General features: G+C 38.0%; 1 protein-coding gene and 1 long non-coding RNA gene across 5 annotated transcripts in view; both read right to left on the reverse strand.

The window, feature by feature from the left end:
- The window catches only part of LOC127496187 (NLR family CARD domain-containing protein 3-like), a 46,333-nt gene extending 23,729 nt beyond the window's left edge, over positions 1 to 22,604 (reverse strand). For 2 of the 4 annotated variants that reach the window (XM_051863900.1, XM_051863897.1), the window contains exons 1-7: positions 21,917 to 22,604; positions 17,742 to 17,986; positions 17,159 to 17,232; positions 12,080 to 12,176; positions 11,673 to 11,786; positions 7,061 to 7,156; positions 5,123 to 6,841 (exon numbers count right to left, since the gene is read on the reverse strand). In XM_051863900.1, coding sequence (XP_051719860.1) covers positions 5,123 to 6,841; positions 7,061 to 7,156; positions 11,673 to 11,786; positions 12,080 to 12,129 — 1,979 coding nt within the window. In that variant the 5' untranslated portion in view covers positions 12,130 to 12,176; positions 17,159 to 17,232; positions 17,742 to 17,986; positions 21,917 to 22,604. Of the gene's footprint in view, positions 1 to 5,122; positions 6,842 to 7,060; positions 7,157 to 11,672; positions 11,787 to 12,079; positions 12,177 to 12,475; positions 16,336 to 17,158; positions 17,233 to 17,741; positions 17,987 to 21,916 lie in introns of those variants that run through there. The other 2 variants (XM_051863899.1, XM_051863898.1) reach the window with 2 other exon arrangements.
- Positions 8,068 to 9,600, reverse strand: LOC127496202 (uncharacterized). Its single transcript, XR_007925262.1, has 2 exons — positions 8,926 to 9,600; positions 8,068 to 8,348 (listed from the first exon to the last, which is right to left on the reverse strand). It is a non-coding gene; the product is annotated as an uncharacterized LOC127496202 (long non-coding RNA).
- Positions 22,605 to 24,691: the final 2,087 nt, after the last annotated feature.

Below are 24,691 nucleotides of genomic sequence, written 5' to 3' on the forward strand. Positions count from 1 at the left end.
ATCCCTGGCATACCTGTGAGCGTCTTGCTTCAGCCATAATCCAGAAGCTAGCGTTCTTTGTTCTGGGTATGCTTTATAGTTTCCTGGTCCGTGACGTCACCCGCCTCTGACGTCTCGTCTCATCATTGGTTAGATACAAGAGTGCTTCACGACGCAATCACGCAGAAGGTTCCCATAACGTCATATGACGTAGCGTCTCGTTCCCTATTCAGGGAACCAGGGTTACACAAGTAACCCGAGACGTTTGGATGTGTAATCTACATGAATATTGAACCCTTTTCATGGACTGTGATGACGTATTTCCAGTTATCAATATCTCAATCTTGTAAAGTTTTTAATGTTTTCATTTTTTAAAAATTTGAATACACATTTAGAACTCTATACTTTGTGTTATATTACCTTGGCAATAAATTAAAAAAAAAGATTTCTGCTTCTGAGAACCCCGAAAATGTGAAAAAAGTCCATGACATGCATTTGTCATGAAAAAAGTAGCTTCATTAATTAACAAAAATTAACTATACAAAAAGTAGCTATATTAAATACTAATAGCCAACATTATTAATCACAATGACAATATCAAGTAAAAACCAATTTAGAAACATTTTTTGTTTGCCAAGAAGCTAGTCAAGGTGCTGATGACAATAAATAAATAAAATAATAAATAAATGACAGGATGTAATAATGTATGATCATTGTCTCAGATTCTACCAAGCAATTGGTCTTGCTGGAGCTCACTGTGCATTGGGAAGAGCGCATGGACAAGGCCAATGAGAGGAATCGCGCCAAGTACCAGGAGCTAGTGGAAAACTGCAGGAGGCAGGGCTGGCAAACTTGTTGTGAGCCTCTGGAGGGGGGCTGCAGAGGATTTGCAGGGCGATCACTCTGCAAAGTGTTTACACTACTAGGCATCACCAGGGAGGCAAAGAGAAAGATGATCAGATCCACAACCTAAGCCACAGGGAAAGTCACTAGATGGCTCTGGATTAAGAGGGCAGAACCATGGACAAATGCTGCTTGGACACAGGCTGTGGTTGTTACAACCACGCCTTCCCAGACTCCAGTTCCCACAATCCTCTTTGTCTGCACACCTGTACTCACTTCCCTCGTCAGCTTTCCCGCCATCCCTGGATTCCCTGCACCTGTGTATTGTCATTAGCACACCCTTTAATTTGGACTCACTCCTAGCACTCCCGGTCGGTTCTATTGTTTGCTTTATGTTGTGTTGTAGCTCTCCTTTGGTGATTAAATCCCTTTTATGTTGAAGTCCGTGTCTGTGCCTTTGCTAATACAACCAACTGTAACAGTGGTCTGATCGACTCCGGCCGGGTCACCTGAGCGAGGATGTCTGATGTTGAAATACCCGAAACACCCAATGACCCCAGGATACATCACTGATGATATGTCCCAGCACATCTGCATGATGTATCTTTTACCCGATTTTTGTTACATCTACACTTTGGTCATAAGTTTACATAAACCTTGCAGAACCTACAAATTTTTTTTTTTTTTTTTTTATAAAAAAGGAAGGATCATAAAAACATTGTTTTTGTTAAGTACTGCCCTAAATAAGCTATTTCACGTAACAGATGTTTACATATAGTCTACTCCAAAAGACAAAATACAAAACAGAATACAAGAAAATTATAAACGTTTGATTTTTAATATTGTGTTCCGTTTTTTTTTTTTTTTTTTTTTTTTTTTTTTTTGTGATAGTTGTTTATGAGTCCCTTGTTTGTCCCAAGCACATAAACTGCCTAAGGTTCTTCAGAAAATTCCTCCAGCTCCTAAACATTCTTTGGTTTTCTAGCATCTTTTGAATATTTGAACCCTTTCTAGCAGTGACTGTATGATTTTGAGATCCATCTTTTCATACTGAGGACAACTGAGAGACTCATACACAAGTATTACAAAAGCAAACATTTAGTGATGCTCAAGAAGGCAACATCCATTAAATAGCCAGGGGCTATAAACTTTTGAACGGTATGATCGGTGTAAATTGTTCTTATTTTGTTTAAAAAATTCATTCATTCATTTAGTACTGCCCTTTGGAGGCTAAATAAGATATTAACATGCCAAATAATAATAAGAAGAAGAAGAAGAAGAAGAAGATAAATTTACACATCACCATCATCTTGTTAAAAAGTTTACCCCTGGCTCATAATGCATTGTTTTGGCTTCTTAAGCATTACCTTGAAGATTCTGCAAGGTGAATAGGTAAACGTATGACTGCAACTGTACATTGCAATCATTTTGTAAAGGTTAAAATATTATTTTAAGAGCTCAAATAATTTAAATCTTTCTGGACTCGGCCGGACTTGACTCGGACTTAAGCATGACTCTGCCCCCTTTGGATTTGATTGGTTAAGGACTTGTACTCGACTTGGACTTAACAAAGGTGGACTCTGCCCCAAAACTACTAAACATATTCATCCAATACAGATTCAGTCAATGTTGCTGTGGCAGGTCTATTAGTCTGCATTTACACTACAACACTGTTGTAGCACAGATCTGTTTTGACATATCAGATTTTTTCCCCCGTCCGTTGCTATGGTTATCACTATGTCAATTATCGCAATTTCATCCTACCTCTCCTGAAAGTAACAGGAGTCTCCTTCATATTTATATTGGGTGCACTCTCAAAGCAAGTGCCACACCCCTCTTAAAGTCCCCCTGAAATCAAAATTTAAGTTTTTTAGCTTTTAGTATGAATATGTTAGCCTTAAGGTTATGAATAAGCTGGTGTGTTCCAAAACAATGACAAAATTTGCATTTAGGAGATATAAGCATTCAAAACTTACAGTCTCTCACTTTCGCTAAAATGGATCATGGATTTTCATGACATCACATCGCACTTCAGTTTCCCGTCAAATCTTCGGTCCAATCAAATGCTCTCTAGAATCTGAAGTCCTGCCTCCTCCTAAACTCCTACAGACGCTGAAGCCTCGGCTGAAATCGGTCATTTGCTCACACATTTACTAGTTTTTACATGGTGAATGGCACATAGTGCTCTATATAGAGAATGGGGAACGATTGAGACAGTGTAAATATGCTTTCCTTTGACGCAAATGAAGTCCGTTTTCGCGTTAGTGTCACATGAACCGCTGCAACGCGAGCAGTCTGCTCCAGTCCAGACACAAGAGAGCACAGAGCAGATTATATGTGCGAGTCGGCACAGACCACAAAATGTATCAGAACCATTTGAATTCTGCACAGAATGCTGTATATAAGCGACATAAAGGACATTATGAGGAGAAACGGTTAGAGATTAGAAGGAAACAGAGGTTTTACAGAGTCTAACGGCTCTGGTGAGCTGTAACATAAAACACTATTGGCTATTTAAAAAAGGGGCGGGGCTGTTCGATATATTGCCCTGTCTACCTGTTTTAGTTGAAATTACGTCAACACATTGAATAATGCTGTGCGCGTTCCAACACTCTTCAGTGGGCCTTTAAGCATGCTGAAGTAGGATTTATACAGTAATTATATTTTAATATTACGATGTGACATTTTTCTTTATCACCAATTGCCAAATGATGGACAACGGTTCACATTTCCTGTGATAATAAAATTAAGTAAATATTAAATAGCCTAAATGAGTAAATAGAAAATGAAAAGTGAAACAAGTAAATTAATGTCAAATTAGTACAAGAGGCGTAGGTGTACAGTATATGTACACGCAGGTGGCTTGGAAGATGTTGGTAATAGCCTATGGTTTATTCATAATGCAACATGAACTGGAGGTAAGCAACAGTTTGCTAAATTGCAGCTAGTTTGATAGCTACAGAACTTAAAAATCTCCCTCTTTACGTTTTTTTTTTTTTTTTTTTCTGGCTGCATTAATGAAATGGTTTAATTTCAGTTTTTGCGCAGATGTAGTGAGGGAAAAAGACAGAGTTTAGGGCAGTCGACTCGTAGCTCTGTGCGATATCCTCATGAGGGGCGACCAAAATTTCTGACATGCCAGACATTCATCTGGCCATCTGATTGTCGGTCGGGAGAGGTTTATCACTTGTCGTTTCCCTGTGTACACTGCACGAACACTGCACGACAAACGACGAAAATCGTCTCGACTCAAAAAAAAAAAAAAGAATCGCACGAGTAAGAATTCGGCTCAAAATCAGATGAAAATCGCACAGTGTATGCCCGCCTTTAGCCTGTTCATTTTTGGCGGCTTCATTTTTTTCTTCATTGTTATTTTATTTATTTATTTTTATTGTACAGTGTTATTAATGCTTTGGCAATGTAAAGATTTCTTTCTCCATGCCAATTGTCACGATCACCGTCGGTTCCTGTCAGTTCCTGGACTCCATTTCCCATAATCCTCCCTGCCAATCACATGCACACTCCACACCAATCACCTGTTGCCACATACAGTTTAGCACACTACCTGGACTATAAAAGACACACACACACCACCCGATGGCGAAGTCTTGATTTGCCCCGGTGATCATTTCTGAGCGTTTTCCTGTGGATTGTTTATTCTGTTACTGTTGGACTGTTTACCCATTGTGATTCTCTGCTGCCTGCCCTGAACTGTGCCTGTTTACTGGACTGTGTTTGCTTGCCACCTGCCCTGATCTCTGCCTGTGACCCGTTACTGTTTGTCTGCCGCCTGCCTCGACCATTGCCTGTTCCTGTGTATGTCTTTGCCTTTGCCCCTGTCTGCCTTGGTGTTTAATCTAATAAAGCTGCAAATGGATCCCCATTCTGCCGACCCTTCATTACACCAATAAAGCTATTTTGAATCTTGAATCTTGAGAGAGAGAGAGAGAGAGAGAGAGAGAGAGAGAGAGAGAATACCTGCTTGGATGTGCAATAAAGACTCCTATCCCCACTGGCTTCAAGCCAACTACCTAAGCATTCCCCCTTATTCCTTTTCACACAAATTACCTATTTTGGATTCAAAACAGACAAGTGGGCATTCCTGTGCATTATTTCTGTATGGAGGAGTGATTTTGTTTTTTGTTTATGTGAGAGAAATAAAAGAACATAAAAATATGAACTATACTAAAATCTGTGTGACATCTGCAAGACTGCAGATTTCTCAGCTTCTTGTTTCACTTGTTTTGTTAATAATGTTTTAGAACAAAAATGATTAATGATTGAACTCATTGTTACTTACTGATAATTTTCTTCTCCAATTAAGCTCTTCAGGTCAAATTCATGCATTACCCGCTCTGAGGTCAACAACACAAAAACTAAAGCTGACCACTGAGATGAGGTGAGTTTCACATTACGTAATCCTCTAGAGCTCATATGAGGTTGAGCTTCGTTCACCAGAGAAAGATCCCCCAGTTCGTTCAGACAGTGAAACAGATTGATGTATTTATCTGGAGAGGGATTCATAATGATCTTTTCTTTAATATAGCAAACTGTTTTCTCATTGTTGTGAGAGCTGTTTCCTGTCTGTGTCGTTAGTTCATGTAAGAGATTCTGATTAGACTTCACTGACAGACCCAGAAGGAAACGAAGGAAAAGGTCCAGATGCCCATTTTTACTGTCTAAAGCCTCATCCACAGCTCTCTGATGGAGATCAGATAGTGAAACTTTGTCTCCATTAGTTGGTGTGGTAATCTGGTCAAACACATTGATGCTGTTGTTTATAAAGGAGAGATGCACATATAGAGCTGCTAGATGTTCCTGAATGCTCAGATGAACAAAGCAGAAGACTTTCCCTTGATACAAGCCCAACTCCTCTCTGAACATCTGAGTGCACAATCCGGAGTACACTGATGCTTCTGTCACATCAATGCCACACTCTCTCAGGTCTTCCTCATAGAAGATTAGGTTGCCTTTCACAAGCTGCTGAAAAGCCAGTTTTCCCAGTTTGATGATCATGTCTTCTTTCACTTTCATTTCATAGTCCTTCTCATGCTCGATGTTGGTCTGCAGGATCAGGAAGTGTGTGTACATTTGAGTAAGAGTTTTGGGGATCTTTCCTTTCCATGGTTTCTTTAACACCTTCTCTAGAACAGTGGCTAAGATCCAGCAGAACACTGGGATGTGACACATAATAAAGAGGCTCCTTGATGACCTCAGGTGTGAGATGATCCTGTCGGCTAGAATTTGATCACTGATTCTCTTTCTGAAGTATTCCTCCTTCTGTGGGTCACTGAAGCCTCGTACCTCTGTCACTCGATGGATACACTCAGAGGGGATCAAATCAGCTGCTGCTGGTCTGGAGGTGATCCAGATGAGAGCAGAGGGAAGCAGATTCCCTGCAATGAGGTTCGTCAGCAACACGTCCACTGAGGCTGATTTAGTCACATCACACAACCTCACATCGCTCTGAAAATCCAGAAACAGACGACACTCATCCAGACCATCAAAGATGAATGAAACTTTATACTTATCACAGGATATTTCCATTTCTTTTGTTTCAGGGAAAAAAACATGAAGAAGATCTAAAAGACTGAGTGTTTTGTCCTTCATCAAGTTGAGCTCTCTGAAAGGAAGTGGAAATATGAGCTGGACATCCTGATTCTCTTTCCCTTCAGCCCAGTCCAGGATGAACTTCTGCACAGAGACTGTTTTTCCAATGCCAGCGACTCCCTTTGCTAGCACGGTTCTGATGGGTTTGTGTTGTCCAGGTAAAGGTCTAAAGATGTCATTGCATTTGATCGGTGTGTCCTCTGTTTCTGCTCTCCTGGACTGTGTCTCAATCTGTCTCACCTCATGCTCATTACTGATCTCTCCACTTTCACTGATGTAGAGCTCTGTGTAGATTTCATTCAGGAGTGTTAGGTTTCCCTGCTTTGATATTCCCTCATACAAACACTCAAACTTCTTTCTCAGATTTGATCTCAATGTTTTGAGGACTTCAGCAAATTTAGAGTCATGGCTGTAAGATTAAAATACCAGATTATTACACAAGTTAAAGTAAATAGCTATAAATTACAAAATAGATTTTTTTTTGTTTGCTGTATGATGGGACACAGAACATCATTAGGTTTCTGAAATGTTTATTATTGTTAATAAACAATTAATAATCATGTGTTTGAGCGTGTGGTGTGCATTGTAGCACCAAAACTTAAACAACAACAAAAGTCCTACATTTTACCTGAAACCAGGATACATGCTTTCATTAAAGTCTTGTGGTTGAATCACAGGCGTGTACACAGTTTTGTTTTTAAATGGTCTGGATAGATGATTTGACCTTAAATCAGAATAAAGAATCAGACACACTGATATTGATGTAAATGTGTCATTAACTGAGTAACTTACCAACAGCTTTTACAGTGTGTGCATGTATTAACCCTCTGGTGTCTTAAGTGTTTTCTGGACCCTGGAGATGTTTTGAAATGTCCTGGCATTTGTGCTTATTTCTGTTACTTATAACATTTTCATGGCTAAAGTTGACAGTCATGTTCAGTTTGTTTTGGTTTTCACACTTCACATGTGTTCCTTTGTTCTAGTTTCCCACCACTCATCAGTCACCATTGACACTAACACCATCACAGCTGATCGTCTTTTAGTTAATCACTATGTATTTAGTTTCTGCTTGTGTTCAGTTCGATGTCCGGTATTGTTTGTTTGTTTAATGCTCGCATGTTGGCTTTGGGATTATTCTATTAAATCTGGTGTGCATATTCTCTAATCTTCTTCTTCGTCATTGAACCTTAGCGTTACATAGGTCTGATTTCACTGTGTTTAGCACAAACTCTGCTATAATAATATGTGAGCAGCATGTATGTAAAAGTTTGTAGTTTTGAGAATTTTTTTTTTGCATGGATTGTGAAAAAAAATAAAATAAAAATTAATGCACTGAAATAAGGCCATAAAACACATACTGAATATTTGTTCTCAATATTTTTAAAAAATGTTTCCTGTGGCCTAGAATTTTCGTATCAGAATGATGTGAAAATCATCCTGCCCACTCTTTCACATAAAACAATACATTGCTTTAAAATTTGTAATACATGTTTTGTGTCAGGAAGGCTTATGCGCTGAGGGCGTGAATGATCATGAATTATGTGTTTCACACCTGGGAAGACAAAGACCCCTCCCCTAATGGCTCTATCAGCTGAATGGGACTAGAAGAAAGAATGTGAGGAGATTAAAAGAATGGCTTTTTGATTGAATTTTATTTACAAAACACAATCCAAATATACACAACGAAGGACAAAAAAAGGACATTTTTAAGCACACTGATCTAAACAGGGACTTAAAGAGTCACACACCGCTGTGCTATTTCTGAAACAGTTCTTGTTCAACACACCTGTCATATCCATGCTTTTTCATTTTACCATGTTCATGTACAAGCTTGCTTATGTTGGTACAGCACTCTCAGAGAAAAACACTTTGAAGAGTAAATGTTTAAGTCAACAAGACTCAATGGCATCTGGTCCCTGTAAAAAAAACAAAAAAAAACAGCAAAACTGTGAACATGCTGATATTGGGAGCAACTAGGGCTGCACGATTTGGGGGAAAAAATCTAATTGTGATTTTTCTGGTTAAAATTGTGATTTAAAATCCACAAAAAAAATATAAAGAACACCAGGTTTGTTGTGCCTACTTGTAGGGCTACATAAAATAATGATAATTATAATAATTTTACTTTACAGAAAACTTTTATTTTTTGGGAAAATGCAGGCGGCCTATAACTATAAATCATTAGAAATGTAATGCATATTTAATCCATACACGTAATGTTATGAAGTAAGTTTGGATTAAAAACATGTAGTGTTTGGTGCCTTTTGCTTTTCAAATGTAATGTTTGGTGTCTCTTTGCACATCATAAATGACACAAACTTGCAGTGCTTAATGAGACCATTTACTCTATGAAACATTATTGTTTAGCACATTATAAACATCTACGTTTGAACAGATATCCACAAACACAAGTTGTTCAGCAACTAATTAAATGTGTACAAGTTTATGTAACAATAACATGTTAACTAATGTAAGTGGGAATAAATTACTTACCGCAGCTGGATCAATTGCATTCTTCTTCTTCTGAGGTAAATTCAAGGTTTATTCCTCACAATGCGTCTACCAAACTCAAAGAAAAGCAGAGGAATGATGAAGCTTGATGTTTGTTTATCAAGGTGATGGGGGCATTTACAGGTTTGCGTACCTCACACTTGGAATGCTGCGCAACGTGTGGGTGTGGTCACATTAAAGATAAATCAAGCGTAGCGTCAGTTCTGGCAGGTCACGTCAGTCAAGTTTGCATCAACTGACTCCCAGGTGACTCACGTCTACCTATAGGATACGACGCCTATCACAGCATCCATATATAATGCTGTGTTCCAGGCAGGTTTTTGAGCCTGTAAGTCACGACTTCAAACCACGACTCACGACTTTGTAGCGTTCCAGGCAAGTCACGCCAAACTGCCTGAGCGCAAGGAATTGTGGTAGCTAGATGTAAACAAACCAGCATAGCGGACCGTACAGGGCTTATGCTCATTTACAATCATTTCTATTGCCAAAGGTGCTAATACATAATCGTGTGTGTATTATTTATCATTATTATATTATTATTAAAGGGATAGTTGACCCAAAAATGAAAATTATGTCATCATTCACTTGCCCTCAAGTTGTTCCAAACCTGAATACATTTCTTTGTTCTGTTGAATACGAAGGAAGATATTTTGAAGTTTGTAACCAGGCCGCTTTGGGGCACCATTGACTTCCATAGTTGGAAAAAAAAAATACTATGGAAGTCAATGGTGCCCCAGAATTGTTCAGTTTCCCACATTCTTCAAAATAAATTCATTTGTGTTCACCAGAACAAAGAAATTTATACAGGTTTGGAACAACCTGAGGGTTAGTAAATGATTACAGAATTTTAATTTTTGGGTGAACTATCCCTTTAATTTGATTGCAACATTATATTGTTCTAAAGTCTATTTCTCACCGTGTACCACTTGCATAAAGTAAAAGTGGAAATCTTTATCTCTCATCTCTAGCTCACAGCAGTTTGTTTGTTGCAGGGGAGTAGTTAAAGATGTTGGCCAAGTGGCCAACTGATGCAGCAGAGAAGGACACCATTCTAGAAGAGAATCCATCTTCACATTCTGAGTAAAGATTAAAAGACAACTCTCACGGATGAAGGTTTACCACAAGACTACAGCCAACAACATGCTTGCACTTCTGCACCTGCATGAGATGATTAACTGTCAACACCAGCAGGTGGTTGTACATTCATCACTAAAAGAACTGGAACTTGGACAGCAGATACAAACCATAAGCGAGCAGTGTTGATTCATTTTGATAACTCAGTCCTAACTTTCTTCATTCCAGATGGCATGTCATTCATGGGATATGCTCGTTGTTGCTAAACTTTTTGGCATCATGCTTGTTGGAGACTGTCCTCCTCGGCCCTATAGGTCGTTTTTTCAAGCACCTTATTACGACCTATATTTACATTGTCGTGTTACATCTGTCGTCATGAAATGACATATGACCATCGTTACCAATCAAAAACGGTGCGTGTTCATTTAAATACAATGTGTGCACTTTTTACACGGTCCCTTACCCACCATTCGTCCTATTTCCATTTAGCAAAACTCATTTTTTTTATTAACGACTACACCTACCCCAACCCTAAACCTATCCTTAGTGATTTATAGTGCATATACACTTTATGAGCACATGACCCCACAATCCAAGATCGCATGACCACATGATTGCATATTTTTGTATATTGAAATGCTCTACCAATTGAGCTACGGGAAACCCAAAATATGACGCAGATAAAAGGGTACAATGAATTAAAATGAAAGTGTCCTGTTGTCGATAGGGGCGCGACTTTAGTAAACGCTCCTATGGGTCGTATTTCAGGGAAGTGACAAACGACCTATATGGGCGTATTGGTTGAAGGACATGTTGGCTTGTTGCTATGGCTTATGCGGGTAATGGCAACATACTTGTTAAGGTCATCTGGGTAAGGGCAACATGCTCATTGCTTAAGGCTTCTGGTATTGTTGGCAACATGGTGTTGCTTAAGTTTTCAGGTACTGGTAACATGCTTGTGGCCTGGGCTCATTCAGGTAACTGCATTTTAAGGAAACATGGCATTCAGATTTTCGCAGTCAGATTGTGTTGGGGGATTTCAGCATATGGTTTTGTTTGGAACTGCTCTTATCTATGCTAGGCTGCATGGATGCGCAGGGAGTTGCCCCGAACAGAACCATACCGCCAATACAAACTCTATGCTATTATCAATCATATTTGACGAAAGTGGTCCTGACAGAATGAGCAGATGCGTGAGAAACTGTACCTCATTTCATACGGATTATATAAACAGAGAATATTTGTTTTTGATATGACTTACTTCATTTAGAAGTAAACACTTCAAGCTTTCTAAAGACATATCTCTTACGTTTGTGTGGCAAGTATTCACTGAGTTTCAGTTCATTTTTGGAACATGTTTCAGAAAAAAGTTCACAGAGACTGAGACGGCAGAAAGCGCACCCTGTTTGTTTTCTTTATTTTACAAAAGCACAAATTTTTGTCATTATTGTGAGTGTACACGAATAAAAATAGACACTCAACGGTTTTGCATGATGTATAACATGATAATAATTAAAAGACTGCAACTTGCAGGATTTGAACTTTTATTTACTAGAATTATTTGGAAATAATAGAATTATTATATCCAGATCATTACACTCCTGTATTTTAATAGATCAAATACTATAAGCATATATTTTATAAAAATAAGGTACCTGAGATCAGGCTCTGTGTTTCCACTCTTAAACTTTTGTGGCGGATCCATAGAGCAGTTACTCTTTATAGACACACAGCTGGACTCTGGGTTTGAGCTCTTCTGCTGGACTGAACTGTAACAGAGAACAGATTCAGTTTAATCCTTTAGATTACTGTGTTCATTCTTTATGATAGGAACCATATTAATATAAACACATTCATCTTTCATCAAAAAGCTTTTTGAGGAACTTCATGATTTTTTTCATTTCATATTTCATGTTAGTATTAAAACAAAACAACAGGCAAAAATAGGCTACACATTTTTTTTTTCTGTAAACTGTTTCTGTGATCTGATGGGGAAAAAAAAAAAAACTGTGATCTTTTTCTGTGATGTAATACAATATTTAACAGTGTTTGTTGAAAGTACCTGCATCCTGGAGAAAAATCTCCATCTTTGGATCCTTGTGAATCAGCCATGATGAAGCTGCAGGTGAATCTGATGAGTTTGATCTCCTCCACAGACTCTGAATGAAAAACAATCGACACAAAATTAAATGATTAAATTGATTAAACAACCTGCATAATTTAGCTGAACATATCTTGAGTGTGGGAGAAAAGGGATCATTTGACTGCATTAGCTCAAGCTCAGTCATACATGTTTACACATGCTATTAAACTTCTGAAGAATCGTCACGAAACACAAAATAATCTTTAAATTGAAAGAAACCCTTTACTAAAGATTTTATATCAAACAAACAATCACTTAAAATGTCTTCCAGAGATTCATATTAATATGAGGAAGTCACCACACATAAACACTCACCTTGATCAAACTTTTACAAGATACAGGATCTCAAATCCTCTAGCTTGAACATCATAAAGATACACGGAAATTCCTGCATAAACTTAGATAAATGTTTCTATTAATGTTTCTATGTTTCTCTGTTTTTTCTGTATCGCGTTCATATTTCACCTGCTTAAAATGGTGGCAGGGGAACTCTAACTTACTTTCACTTTCTATTTGTGACAAGTGAGAGAGGGAGAAAGAGAGTTTTTGAGTTTTCAACACACATTATTTTAATCATTACAAAGTCAGCAGAACAACAAATCACAACCAAAAAACAAAAATGAGGTGCAAAAGACCAAAGCTTATTGCAACATGGTAGTAAAAAACAAACATTTCATCTACAACTGTACAAATAGCTTCATTAAAACACGATTAAGGCAAAACACTTTCTAAATCATTCATCATTTAATAAAACTTGAAATCTTTTATTTTCATTTTATAGAACTTGAAAAATTGTCTCCCTAATTTTACAAAAAGGACAATCACTCAATATATTAATAACACTCACAAATGCATTTAAAGCAACTGCACCGTGTAAAACTCTCCATTGAAAATCACCTGTGCGTTTTTCAATTGGTGGTTTGTATAAAACTCGCCAAACTGGTTTAACTTCATCATCTAGTCCCATTTCTCTCTTCACACTGTATCACTACGTTCTTTTAAAGTTGCTTTACTTAAAACTTTTACAAGTCATTTATATAAAAGATCCAGACAGTCCTTTGAGACTGGGACTAAAAAAACTACTTGGAAAGGGATCTGTATTGTTAGGAACCAGTTTCCCATTATAAAAGTCAATTAACATATTATTTTCTTCCTCTGTGAGATATCTCTATGTGATGATATCTAGGTGAAAGAGTCTCTATGTTGTGATATATCTGACTTCTGTGACGTGAGACAGCTAGCAGACGGTCGGTTTAGCCAGTCTGTCTGCTTCCTGACCTGGGCCCCAGTCAGTCAAGGTTCATCTCTAAGACTATGTGCCATATTACTAGAGAGAAGAGCAGCACCACTCCATGAGGGATGAATACCATCTCTTTTTAAACAGGTCAGGTCTGCCCCAAAAACTTTTCCAATTGTCTATGAACCCTATATTATTTTGCGGACACCACTCAGACAGCCAGCCATTGAGTGATGATAATCTGCTAAGTATCTTACCACTCTGACGAACAGGAAGGGGGCCAGAACAAATTACAGTGTCTGAGATCGTACTTGCAAGTTCACAAACCACTTTAATGATAATTTTAGTGATCTCCGACTGGCAAGTTGAACATCATTAGTGCCGACGTGAATAATAATCTTAGAGAATTTACGATTAGCATAAGCCAGCACTTTTAAATTTGCTTTGATGTCAGGCCCTCTGGCTCCCGGCAAACATGTGACTATGGTGGCTGGTGTCTCTAATTTCATGTTCCATGTAATAGAATTGCCAATAACTAGGATTTGATAGAATTGCCAATAAATAGAATTGCCAATAACAGGATTCTCAGTGGGTGCGTCACTGAGTGGGGAGAGCCTGTTTGAAGTTCTAATCGGAATGGAAGAGCAGTGTTTTGTCCCACGACTATGCTGTCTCACAGTCACCCAGTTGCCCTGCTGCACGGGCTCTACAGCTGGAACCGAACAATGTACAGAGTTCACTAAGCTAGTCACATCCAAAGCAGTATCTAAAGCCCTTGCATTCTTACTATCATGAATTAATGTTTGGATGCGTGTTTCTAATTCTGAAATCTTCTCGTTCAGCCTGACTATCTCCCTGCATTTATCACATGTGTAAATCTTACCGCTGACAGAGAAGGCTATGCTATACATGTGGCAGGCAGTGCAAATGACAATAACAGGTAAAGATGACATGACTTACTGTGTTTGTTGACTGATCCAACTTACCACAGTCGTTTGATGGACTCGTGAAGGCGTGAGAGCGAGAGAGAAAAGACTAGCGCGTTGTGCTAGCGATAACAATTTAGATTAAAGCTAGCGATGTCAGATTAATATGATAATAAATAATACAATGTCTGATATATGGTGATGACTAAGTTATATTTAACAATATAAACAACAAGGAATGATAGTAAATAGAGATTCAAAACAAAAATCTATACAGAGCTTACAGACACAAACCGCAGCAGTGTCCCAGCTATCACCTTTTTTGGGTAATAAGGTAATGACTGCCCTCCTGCAGCTTAAAGGTAGCAACCCTCCGGCCAGGCTATCACTGAGCACAGGCAGCAAATCACCCCCCCAGCATTGACCCAATCATTGTATAAAATCCAAATGGTAGACCATGAATTCCAGGGGCCTTACAGCAATTAATTTTATATCAAACAAACAATCACTTAAAATGTCTTCTTAAAATGCAACATGCAGCTCAGATGCTGAAAGCGGCCTCTCAAGCCAAGAATTGGTCTTATCTGGTACTTTAGGCAAACCCATATAAAAAGAACTGGCTAGCTCATCTGCCTCTGTATGTTCACTCTTGTAAAGCTCAGAATAAAAAAGTACAGCTCTTTTTCTAATTTTTTTAGGCTCTACCACTTCTTTGCCACCCAATGAGTATAAAGAATGTATAAATCTGCTTTGATCATTCTTCTTTTCCAAACCAAAGAAGAATTTAGTTGGACCATCCATCTCTACTGCACTCTGAAAACGTGAGCGGATCAAAGCTCCCTGTGCTCTGATGCCTAACAGGTTATCCAGAGTCCTTCTTTTAACTTTGAGGAGCTCAATATGTCCTTGATTTCCTGTGGACTCTACCAAATTCTGAAGTTCCACTATTTCAATCTCTAGGGTTTTCATTGACTGGGAAATGTCCTTCGATACGTTAAGACTGTACTGATGGCACAGTTGCCGTATCTCTTTTTTCATGATCCATGATTCCATTTCCATAACCCACGTTTTCATTTTGTAATTGCAGACAGAAGGAAACTTGAGCTTATGAACAACTTAAAGACTTAAAGCTGTGAATAAGAAACATGGAGAGGCTGAAAAGAAGAAAGCAAAGACACAAAATGTAGGTTCTGGCAAGATTTATTTAGCGATTTTGCAATCATTAATGCCATTTGATTGCTCTCTTGATTTCTCCCATCATAAAATAAATCAATAAAGAATCTTTATTTATTTTAATATGTGTAAGTATATCCTTGACACTACTGAAAACAACAAAAAATTTTAGGGCTGTCAAAGAAAACATATTACCTTAAGATATTAATTAAATATGTTTAACACAATCATTTAAACATTGCTTTGGAATTAAATTGATTGTTTAAAATTAAAGTGCTTCACAGATAATCTTAATATAATGTTTCTTGTGCTAATAATAGTGGGTAGAAAAAGTAACTTATTTCCAGTTAACATTTTGTTAAATTTGCTTTGGCTTTAGAACAGTATAGCCATATAAAATACGTTTTTTTTTTTTTTTTTTAGAAAACTATTTTATTTTGTAAGCTTAATATTTTTTATTGTACAACAGTATAAATAATTTTAAAAAATTATCACAAAATTCAAAACAATAGTTTTGACACTCTTTAATGTGGTGTGACAGATTGCTGTAGCGCCTCAGTTCAAATGGAAACGCAAGCACACAAGGACCGATTATCTCTTCATCTATACTACTACAGTAGTTATGTCATGAAATAGACATGAATGAACATCAGATGGTATGAAGAAAGATACAGTACAACTTACTGAAACGTGTCAACTCTCAATCAATCACTTAATGTTTCGGTCATGGAAAGACATCAATAAAACTTGGGTTGGGTATTATAATTTAATCATTCAGTATTTAATTGAACTGGAATTTAATCAAATCTGGAATCCAGTGTCATCAGTTTGACCTTACAAAAAAGAAGTTTATTCAAGTGTGCTATTAGTATACTTCTTTTAAACTAAAAATAAGTAAGTATACTTTCAGTCTACTTTTTATATACTTCTCAGAAATATACTTTATGTTCTTCTGAGAAATATACTTAAAATTGCACTTAGTATACTTGACTTATACTGACAGAAAAGTCTAAGTATATTTGGCCTATTTTGATCGAGATTACTTTTATAAATATACTTTTAAGTATTAGTATAAAAGTACATTGTTTGAAAATATTGATTTATAAAGAAAACAGATATGTTCCTAATTCTGAGTATCTGAATTTTTGTGTAGGCTAGTCCACTGGTAGTGTACATAGGAATGTACATTCACTCTTTCGTCGCCATTGACTGAATTTTCAGGCTATATACGGTAGGGGGCGCTGTTACGCATCTTCTGAAAGAGTACAGAATCTCCGGATCAAAGTGCAGGAGAAGAAGAATTTGAAACGCGCGATAGAAGATTACTCACGTAAATATAAAATAAAGCGATCATCAAACATTAAACAGCATATAAATCAAAACTGCCTAACGTTACTGAATGAGGACTATGAAGCTTTGGGGGTGTTTATGGACTCGATCTACTCCACCCGTGCTTGATCATCGTTCTGAATCCCATCCGGACATAGTCTTTTGACAAAAATGCAATTTCTCAGCTTTTTGTTTAAAAATGTTTCCTTTTTTTAATGAAACTTACCCACATTTAAGTGTTGATAAAAAAAAAAAGGATTCATGAAGCTAGAATAAAATGTTTTTAAAATGGAAAGAGTTAAAGTACAGTTAAAGGTATATAAAAAATAATACCTAAATCTTACTTTCCTCAGACGAAAGATGAAATACTCCAAAAACACACTGGTGGCTCTTGAATGAGTTGTAAGCTGCAACAGAACACACACACACACACACAGAGAGAGAGACGGTAACTTATTAATTATGAATTAATAGGATATGAAATAATGATCTGAAACAACATTACATGAGGTGGAGAATAGTCATATGTAAACAAAAAAATAGACTCAAACAACTAGAAGTTCAGGGGGAAAAAAAAAAAACAGGCCTAACATTAGCTTATCTCGCCTGCTATTTTACTCGAAAGGAGTTTAGATTTGCTTTTAAGTCGGATTGGACTGAAACCTTATTTATTAAATCACCCCACCTCCCAGAAAGATAAAGAAATTCTGTCCAAATAGCGTTTTACTCAAAAGGTTATTTGCCAAATTACTTTTCACTCAAATCTAAGTTAACGCTAATGACACCGAGGAGGTAACTTGGCCACAGTCAGTTTTAAAAATGACAAAAATGACAAAAATGAAAAAAAAAAAAAGCAATTAACGGTAATGTTACTGGATACAACTGTACAAATAAAGCATATTTTAACTATTCTTACCGTGTTCAGTCTTCACCGACCTGTCGGCTCCAGCTTTTCCACGGTGAGGAGAAGGATTCAGTGACGACGACAGTTGAAAAAGGCACTTCCGGTCAATGAATCAGCCAAGCGTCTGTGACGAGTCCGCGAGTTGACAGTGCGTTGTGCGGAGGCGGGACATATTCTGTGCGCATTGCCGAATTGAATCTGAGCGTACAGCGGAGCAGGCGACTTGAAGGCGGATTCGCCCCGGAGTCTGTTGCTATCTGGGTAGGAACATAAGTAGTATACTCAAAGTGCAAAAATAATATATAAGTAAACTGTAAGTGTGATGTTATGTTCACTTAAAGAAAACTTACAAGTATACTTGCACTAAACTAGTAGTTTTCTGAGAGTATATTTCAAAGTGTACTTTCATATACTAAAAACGTACTACTAGTATTAAAATAGTAAACTTCTAGTATACTTATAAGTTCACTTGTAGTACAAATGCAATACAAATGAGAAACGTAGCTGTGAACTAGTTGTGTACTTAAAGTTTACTACTGTTACACTTGTAGTACAATTAAACGTACACTTCAATTGGACCAATTTAGTCCCAAGCGGTATTAAAATAGTACACTTACAAGTTTACTACTAGTACATTGATACTAGTATACTTATTACATAAAGTATACTTAAAAATATATACTTGAACATTACTTAAATATACTTGATCACATTAACTTGAAGTACTTCTTTTCCGTAAGGGTGGTCATGCCATTAAAACTGTGCCTATAACCACGGTGTATATGCATATTTATGCTATTTTTTGTTTTTATTTATTTGCATAGAAAATCGCATACACAATATTAATACATTAAGCGCAAAACATTTAAAATAGTGACACTTTATATAGGCCTAATGTTTAGGACTCTGGCAATGAGAATCATCTTTATGGTACTGATGTTAGGTGCTTATGAAGTCTACAAAGATCACTTAACTATGATCATCTTATGTTACATGTGTTTATTTTGCAGGAAATAATGTTCTCTAGTCACGCTCAGGCTTGGATGCAATGATCAGAATTGAGAAATCAATGAAAACTTAAACAGGTAGGTTTAGAGAGGCAGTATTAACATTAAGTGGCATGCTTAGTGGCACACCCGGTTGTCATTGGCATGTGCCACTAAAACTTTTGCCATGTGCTGATGGATTGCGTCATTGCCACTGACATTGTTGTGGAGCATGTCACTGTATGTTGTGGCTCCTCCAGACATATGGGGTTTATTACATCCCAGAGTTACAACAACCATTAGGCTTCTCCAAATGTAATATCTCCCTCTGGCACGTTGTATGTGTTTATATTTATTACACGTTTCTTTTTTTAATTATATATATATATATATATATATATATATATATATATTTTTTTTTTTTTTTTTTTTTTTTTTTTACAATGTATTTAAATACATATTGTCCATACACAGTTGTTTTGATAACTCAACACATTTTTTTGTATTTAAATAGGATTGACAGTTCAGCTGTGACATTTGGAATTATAAAAGAATATAGACATGATTTAGACTGGTGGACACAGCTAAAAAAGTGAAACCAGCAGGGGTATGTGCCACCACAAATTGACACTTGCCAATCAGGTATTTCATATTGTTAACTTTTAAGCATGAGTTAAGCATGAGAGAAAATGCCACAAACCATTATACAGTGACACCTATCATTCTGAAATGCATTATGAAAACTGGCAGAAACCATTCAGAAGTGTGCTGGAACTTGACACAACTCTTCACAATGCAGAGTAATGTAATAAAGATATTATATTAAACTGGATGTCTATTATAATGTGCCTAGTACAGCAAGTCAAACACATCATCAAATCTTTCAGGCAATTCCAGAAGGAATGCATGTTCACATTGTTTAATTTTTTTTATTTTTTTATTTTTTTTTGATTTCTTGCTACATAATTCCATAAAATTATTTGTTAAATATTAAAGCCATAGATGAGAGCCACCAACCACACATTAAATTATATCTATATTTATTTAGATTGATATCAGACTCGTATTACTTGTTTTTGCTCCTGTTAATTCAAATAAATAACAAAAAACAACACCCGTGGATACTTCTCAACTGTCGTAAGTTTTGGTTCATCTTGTGTTGGCCACTGTTACACTTACTTATACAGACACCTACCATCATGCATGCAGCATTATGCAAATATAAAGTTTTACAGTAATGGATGCGACTGTTAATGTGGCATCCGTAGTGACCTATGATAGAATTATTCCGTGTGTTTCCTAGAATGGGCAGTTTGAGAGATCGACAACATATAGTAGCACTGGTATTACACAACATTCATGCCACTCAAATACAGATGTGCCACAAATTGATTACATGTTTGAAAAATATTACCGATCTGTAAATGCATTTCATTTAAATTCCATCACCGCATGGCACAAGTTTTAGTGGCACATGCCAATGACAACCGGACGTGCCACTAAGCAGCACAATGTTAATAAAGTTACTGGAGGTTTATTTGAAGATATGACAGGAACACAATTCATAAACAGATAAGTAATGATACTTGAGATCGTTAGCAGATGAAATATAGGGTACTTGTATTGTTAACTTTGTGTCTTTGTCTGACATAATTGTTGAAGCTCACACACGCATGAGAGGACAACGTTGAGAAGAGGGCTGACTGGAAGATGACTTGGATGACTGGAGAATGACTTGGATGAGGTAACAGCATAGCTAGCAAGGTAGTCAGGAACATATAACAGGTATGTAGTCTGTAGCATCAGATGAGGTCAGACAGTGACTGAGGGAGTGTGTGTGCTCTATGGCTGAATTCCAAATGGCACACTTCTATGCACTTTCGGTCTTGTGGACTTGCAATGGCTGCCGCGTGTCTGTTAAGTCCACAAGACCATAGCAAAGCCACTGGAAGGCAAGCCTGCAACCTTTAGCCAAAAAAGCGTAACGGCTAATGCTAACGCCCCGGCTTTGGCAGTACGCATATGCGGTAAGCAGGGAAGGAGTTTTGAACGGCGGCACTGATGTCACTGCCATTACACAATAGGTTGAGAGGTGCTACACGTGATTAAGTTAACCGTTACGCTTTCTCCAAAGGTAAAAGATACAGACCCTCTCATCTCCCTATAATATAAAATCTCTGACTGTAGGGTGTCCCATTCATCATTTTAGGTTTCAGAAGGGTGCTCGCGAGCGCCCCCCCTTTGCGGCCGCTATGCGCCATTAATGCGCACTTCAGCTGAGCCCGCAAGTTCGCGAGCTACGCAGAGGACTTTACGCGGCAGTCAAAGCAGCATTACGTCATATAAGTGTGGACTCTGAGAAAGAACGTGAGGGTTTAGGGTGCCATTTGGGATCCAGCCTATGTAGTGCTGATGATAAGGGTGAGATGAGCTCCATGTGTGCGTGGTTAGGTGCCGAGGAGGATGATGGAAAAATGCAGTCCGATAGTAATCATTATCATTAATCCACTTTCTGGAAATAAACCTGGAGACAGTTTTGACTTTGAAACTAGCTTAACCTATTAGTTGTCACATCCCTTTTTGAGCGTAGACAAATGTAATGCATGAAAGCTTAGGAATACAGGCCTAATATTGGATTTTTAAAGACAGTATATCTTTGAAATGAAAGAAAAAAAGTTATATAAGTTTAGTTTAATGAAATATAAACCTATACCGTTCAAAAGTTGTGGGTCGGAAAGTAAGTCGTCTTTGAAAGAAATCTCTTAAGGCCCCAATATACTTCAAGCGAAATCGAAGAACAAACTGATGTGACATCATTTCAAACAAAATCAGGCCAAAACAAATTTCGTTTGGAGTTTGTTTTGGGAGTTCGAAACAGCTTGCCAAATCGAATTTTCCGGAAAAGTTCACTACAGCTGGTAAACACCTTTGTACTACCATTGGTTTGTGGCGATGATGTGATAGGTAGGTGTGGCTCTAAGGCTCTGCCTTTTTTCACTGGTTCATTTCATTTATACAGTCCATTGAGGTCAGAGTGAAAACATGAACACACTGGAAAGCTGCTTTATAGTAGAAAATGAATTTGTACTTCTGATGGAATGAGACACTGGCACTGGTTTTCATGTTTAATATGGTAAAGCTACTTGATTTTAAGCAATCTATTGTATAAAGTGCTATATAAATAAACGTGAGGTGACTTACTAGAGTGCCGAATTGACCGGGGTTCCAAAATGAGGGAAACGCTCATTCCACAAGGAAGAAAAAAAAAGAAAAAGAAAAAATGACTGAGACAAAAATTTGTTTCAAACACCCAAGTGTATTATACAATTTAGAAAAATCTTACACCACAATACAACCAGAAGAATATTTTAAAAAAAAGAGTGTGAAATGTATGTGAGTGCGAAAGTCCAACTGTATTATGCATGAAATTGAATTAGTCTCACCGGGGAATGTCCATGAATGAATGAATGAATGTCCGAGAGCAGATCCAAAGTGACAACCGAAACTGTTAAAATCCTCACTGGAAAGCAGTCCAATGTCCAAAAACACACAGGCAAAACTCCACAAGTGAGGCGGCAGTATACTCCAACAAAACAGTTCGATAAATAGTCCACAATTGCGGCGAAACCCAGGCAACAGAGAACGGAGCGAACACAGATGCTACCAGACCCCGGTAAGCTGGCTACATATATAGTAAAAAGCTCTGTATTATTGTCACGTGATGACTAGGCTGCACGGGACGTGCGGAATCTCGCGAGAGTTCGTTCATACGGGGTCTCACACACACGCACCGAGGCAACAGTACAGAAAACGGGGTGACAATTAGAATAAATGATCAACCATACATTAGTGTTAATCAGACAAAGGTATAAATGTCACCCCTTATGTGGCATTGCTACATTAAAGGGTTAGTTCACCCAAAAATGAAAATTCTGTCATTTATTACTCATGCTCATGTCGTTCCAGACCTGTAAGACCTTCATTAATCTACGGAACACAAATTGAGATATTTTTGTTTAAATCGATGGCTCCGTGAGGCCTACATAAGGAGCAATGACATTTCCGCTCTCAAGATCCATAAAGGTACTAAAAACATATTTAAATCTGTTCATGTGAGAACAGTGGTTCAATATTAATATTATAAAGCGACGAGAATATTTTTGGTGCGCCAAAAAAAAAACAAAATAACAAATTATTTAGTGATGGCCTATTTCAAAACACTGTTTCAGGAAGCTTCGGAGCATAATGAATCAGCATGTCGAATCTGCAGTTCGGAGCGCCAAAGTCACGTGATTTCAGCAGTTTGGCGGTTTGACGCGTGATCCGAATCATGATTCGACACGCTGATTCATTACGCTCCGAATCTTCCTGAAGCAGTGTTTTGAAATCGGCCATCATTAAATAAGTCGTTATTTTGTTTTTTTTGGCACACCAAAAATATTCTCGTCGCTTTATAATATTAATATTTAACCACTGTACTTACATGAACTGATTTAAATATGTTTTTAGTACCTTTATGGATCTTGAGAGAGGAAATGTCATTGCTCCCTATGTAGGCCTCACAGAGCCATCGGATTTAAACAAAAATATCTTAATTTGTGTTCCGAAGATCAACGAAGGTCTTACGGGTGTAAAACGGCACGAGGGTGAGTAATTAATGACAGAATTTTCATTTTTGGGTGAACTAACCCTTTAAATCCGAGACGAGAGGGGATGAGTCCTCATCCAGACGAGGTCACCCAGTTGAAACTGTGCATTTTTCCTCTAGTAGTTAGAATACCTTGTTGTCTGGCTTTTTGTACTTCCACTCTGTGCTTTACTTCCTCTGCCATCATGGATTGTCTTTCGATGAGTATGTGGGGTATTGCCCCACATATGTCCTGTTTATCCTGTTTATTCTCTCTGTCAGATTTGTTTGTGAATGATAACTTGTGGTGAGTTTCTGGATGCTTCCCCAGGTGTTACATAATTCAGAGAGCACGTTTGAAGTAAATTGAGAACCCCGGTCAGACACAAGATACTTCGGGACCCCCCATCGGGTGAAAATCTCTGAGTATTCTCACAATTTTTTGTGTTTTACTGTCACGTAGGGGGAACAATTTTACCCATTTAGAGTAGTAATCCACCATTACTAGCAGGTAGGTGTTTTGTTTCTTGCTACTTGGAAAAGGGCCCATCAGATCCACTCCCATTATTTGACCAGGCTCTGTGACTTGTGTTGACTGCAGCAGACCACTGGGTTTAGCATTGTCGTGCTTGTATTTTTGACAGGTTTCACATCCCTTGACGTAATTCCAGACGTCGGCACGCACCGACAGCCACCAAGCCACTTCCAACAGCCTCAGCAAGGTTTTTAGTCTTCCCAGATGTCCACCCAACGGATTGTCGTGGAAGTAATACAGGTATCAAGGCTTGAGGGACAACCATCTGGAATTCTTCATTGGAACTTGTCGATATAATACCCCCTGATGTTCTTCAAAGGTAATTTGATGGTCTTTTACTCTCCTGGTTTTAGGTTCTGCTTTCAGATGACTGACCGTTTTGTCGCTCTCCTGGGCCTGTGCTATTTCAGCCAGTGAGTAGGGAATGTCTGAAGAATGTTTAGCTCCTCTTCGTTTACAGGCCCAGGGGCTCTAGACAGCGTGTCAGGTCCCTGGTTCAAGCAGCCCTTCCGATGGTGGACTTGAAAGTCGAACTGCTGCAATCGGAGAGTCCAACGGGTCAGACGGGAGTTGGTCTTGGGGCTGTTAAATACCCAGGCCAAAGCAGCATGGTCGGTATACACATCAAAACGTCTTCCCTCCAGATAATGTTTCCATTTTTCCACCGCCCAAACCACTGCCAAACATTCTTTTTCGGACGTTCAGTAATTAAGCTCTGCTCCGTGAAGCGTTTGTGATGCATACGCTATTACTCTCTCTCCCTCAGGTGTTTGCTGGCAGAGGATGGCACCCAGGCCCACATCGCTGGCATCGG

Source organism: Ctenopharyngodon idella, chromosome 15 (genome assembly GCF_019924925.1).
Source record: "Ctenopharyngodon idella isolate HZGC_01 chromosome 15, HZGC01, whole genome shotgun sequence".
Taxonomy (NCBI): domain Eukaryota; kingdom Metazoa; phylum Chordata; class Actinopteri; order Cypriniformes; family Xenocyprididae; genus Ctenopharyngodon; species Ctenopharyngodon idella.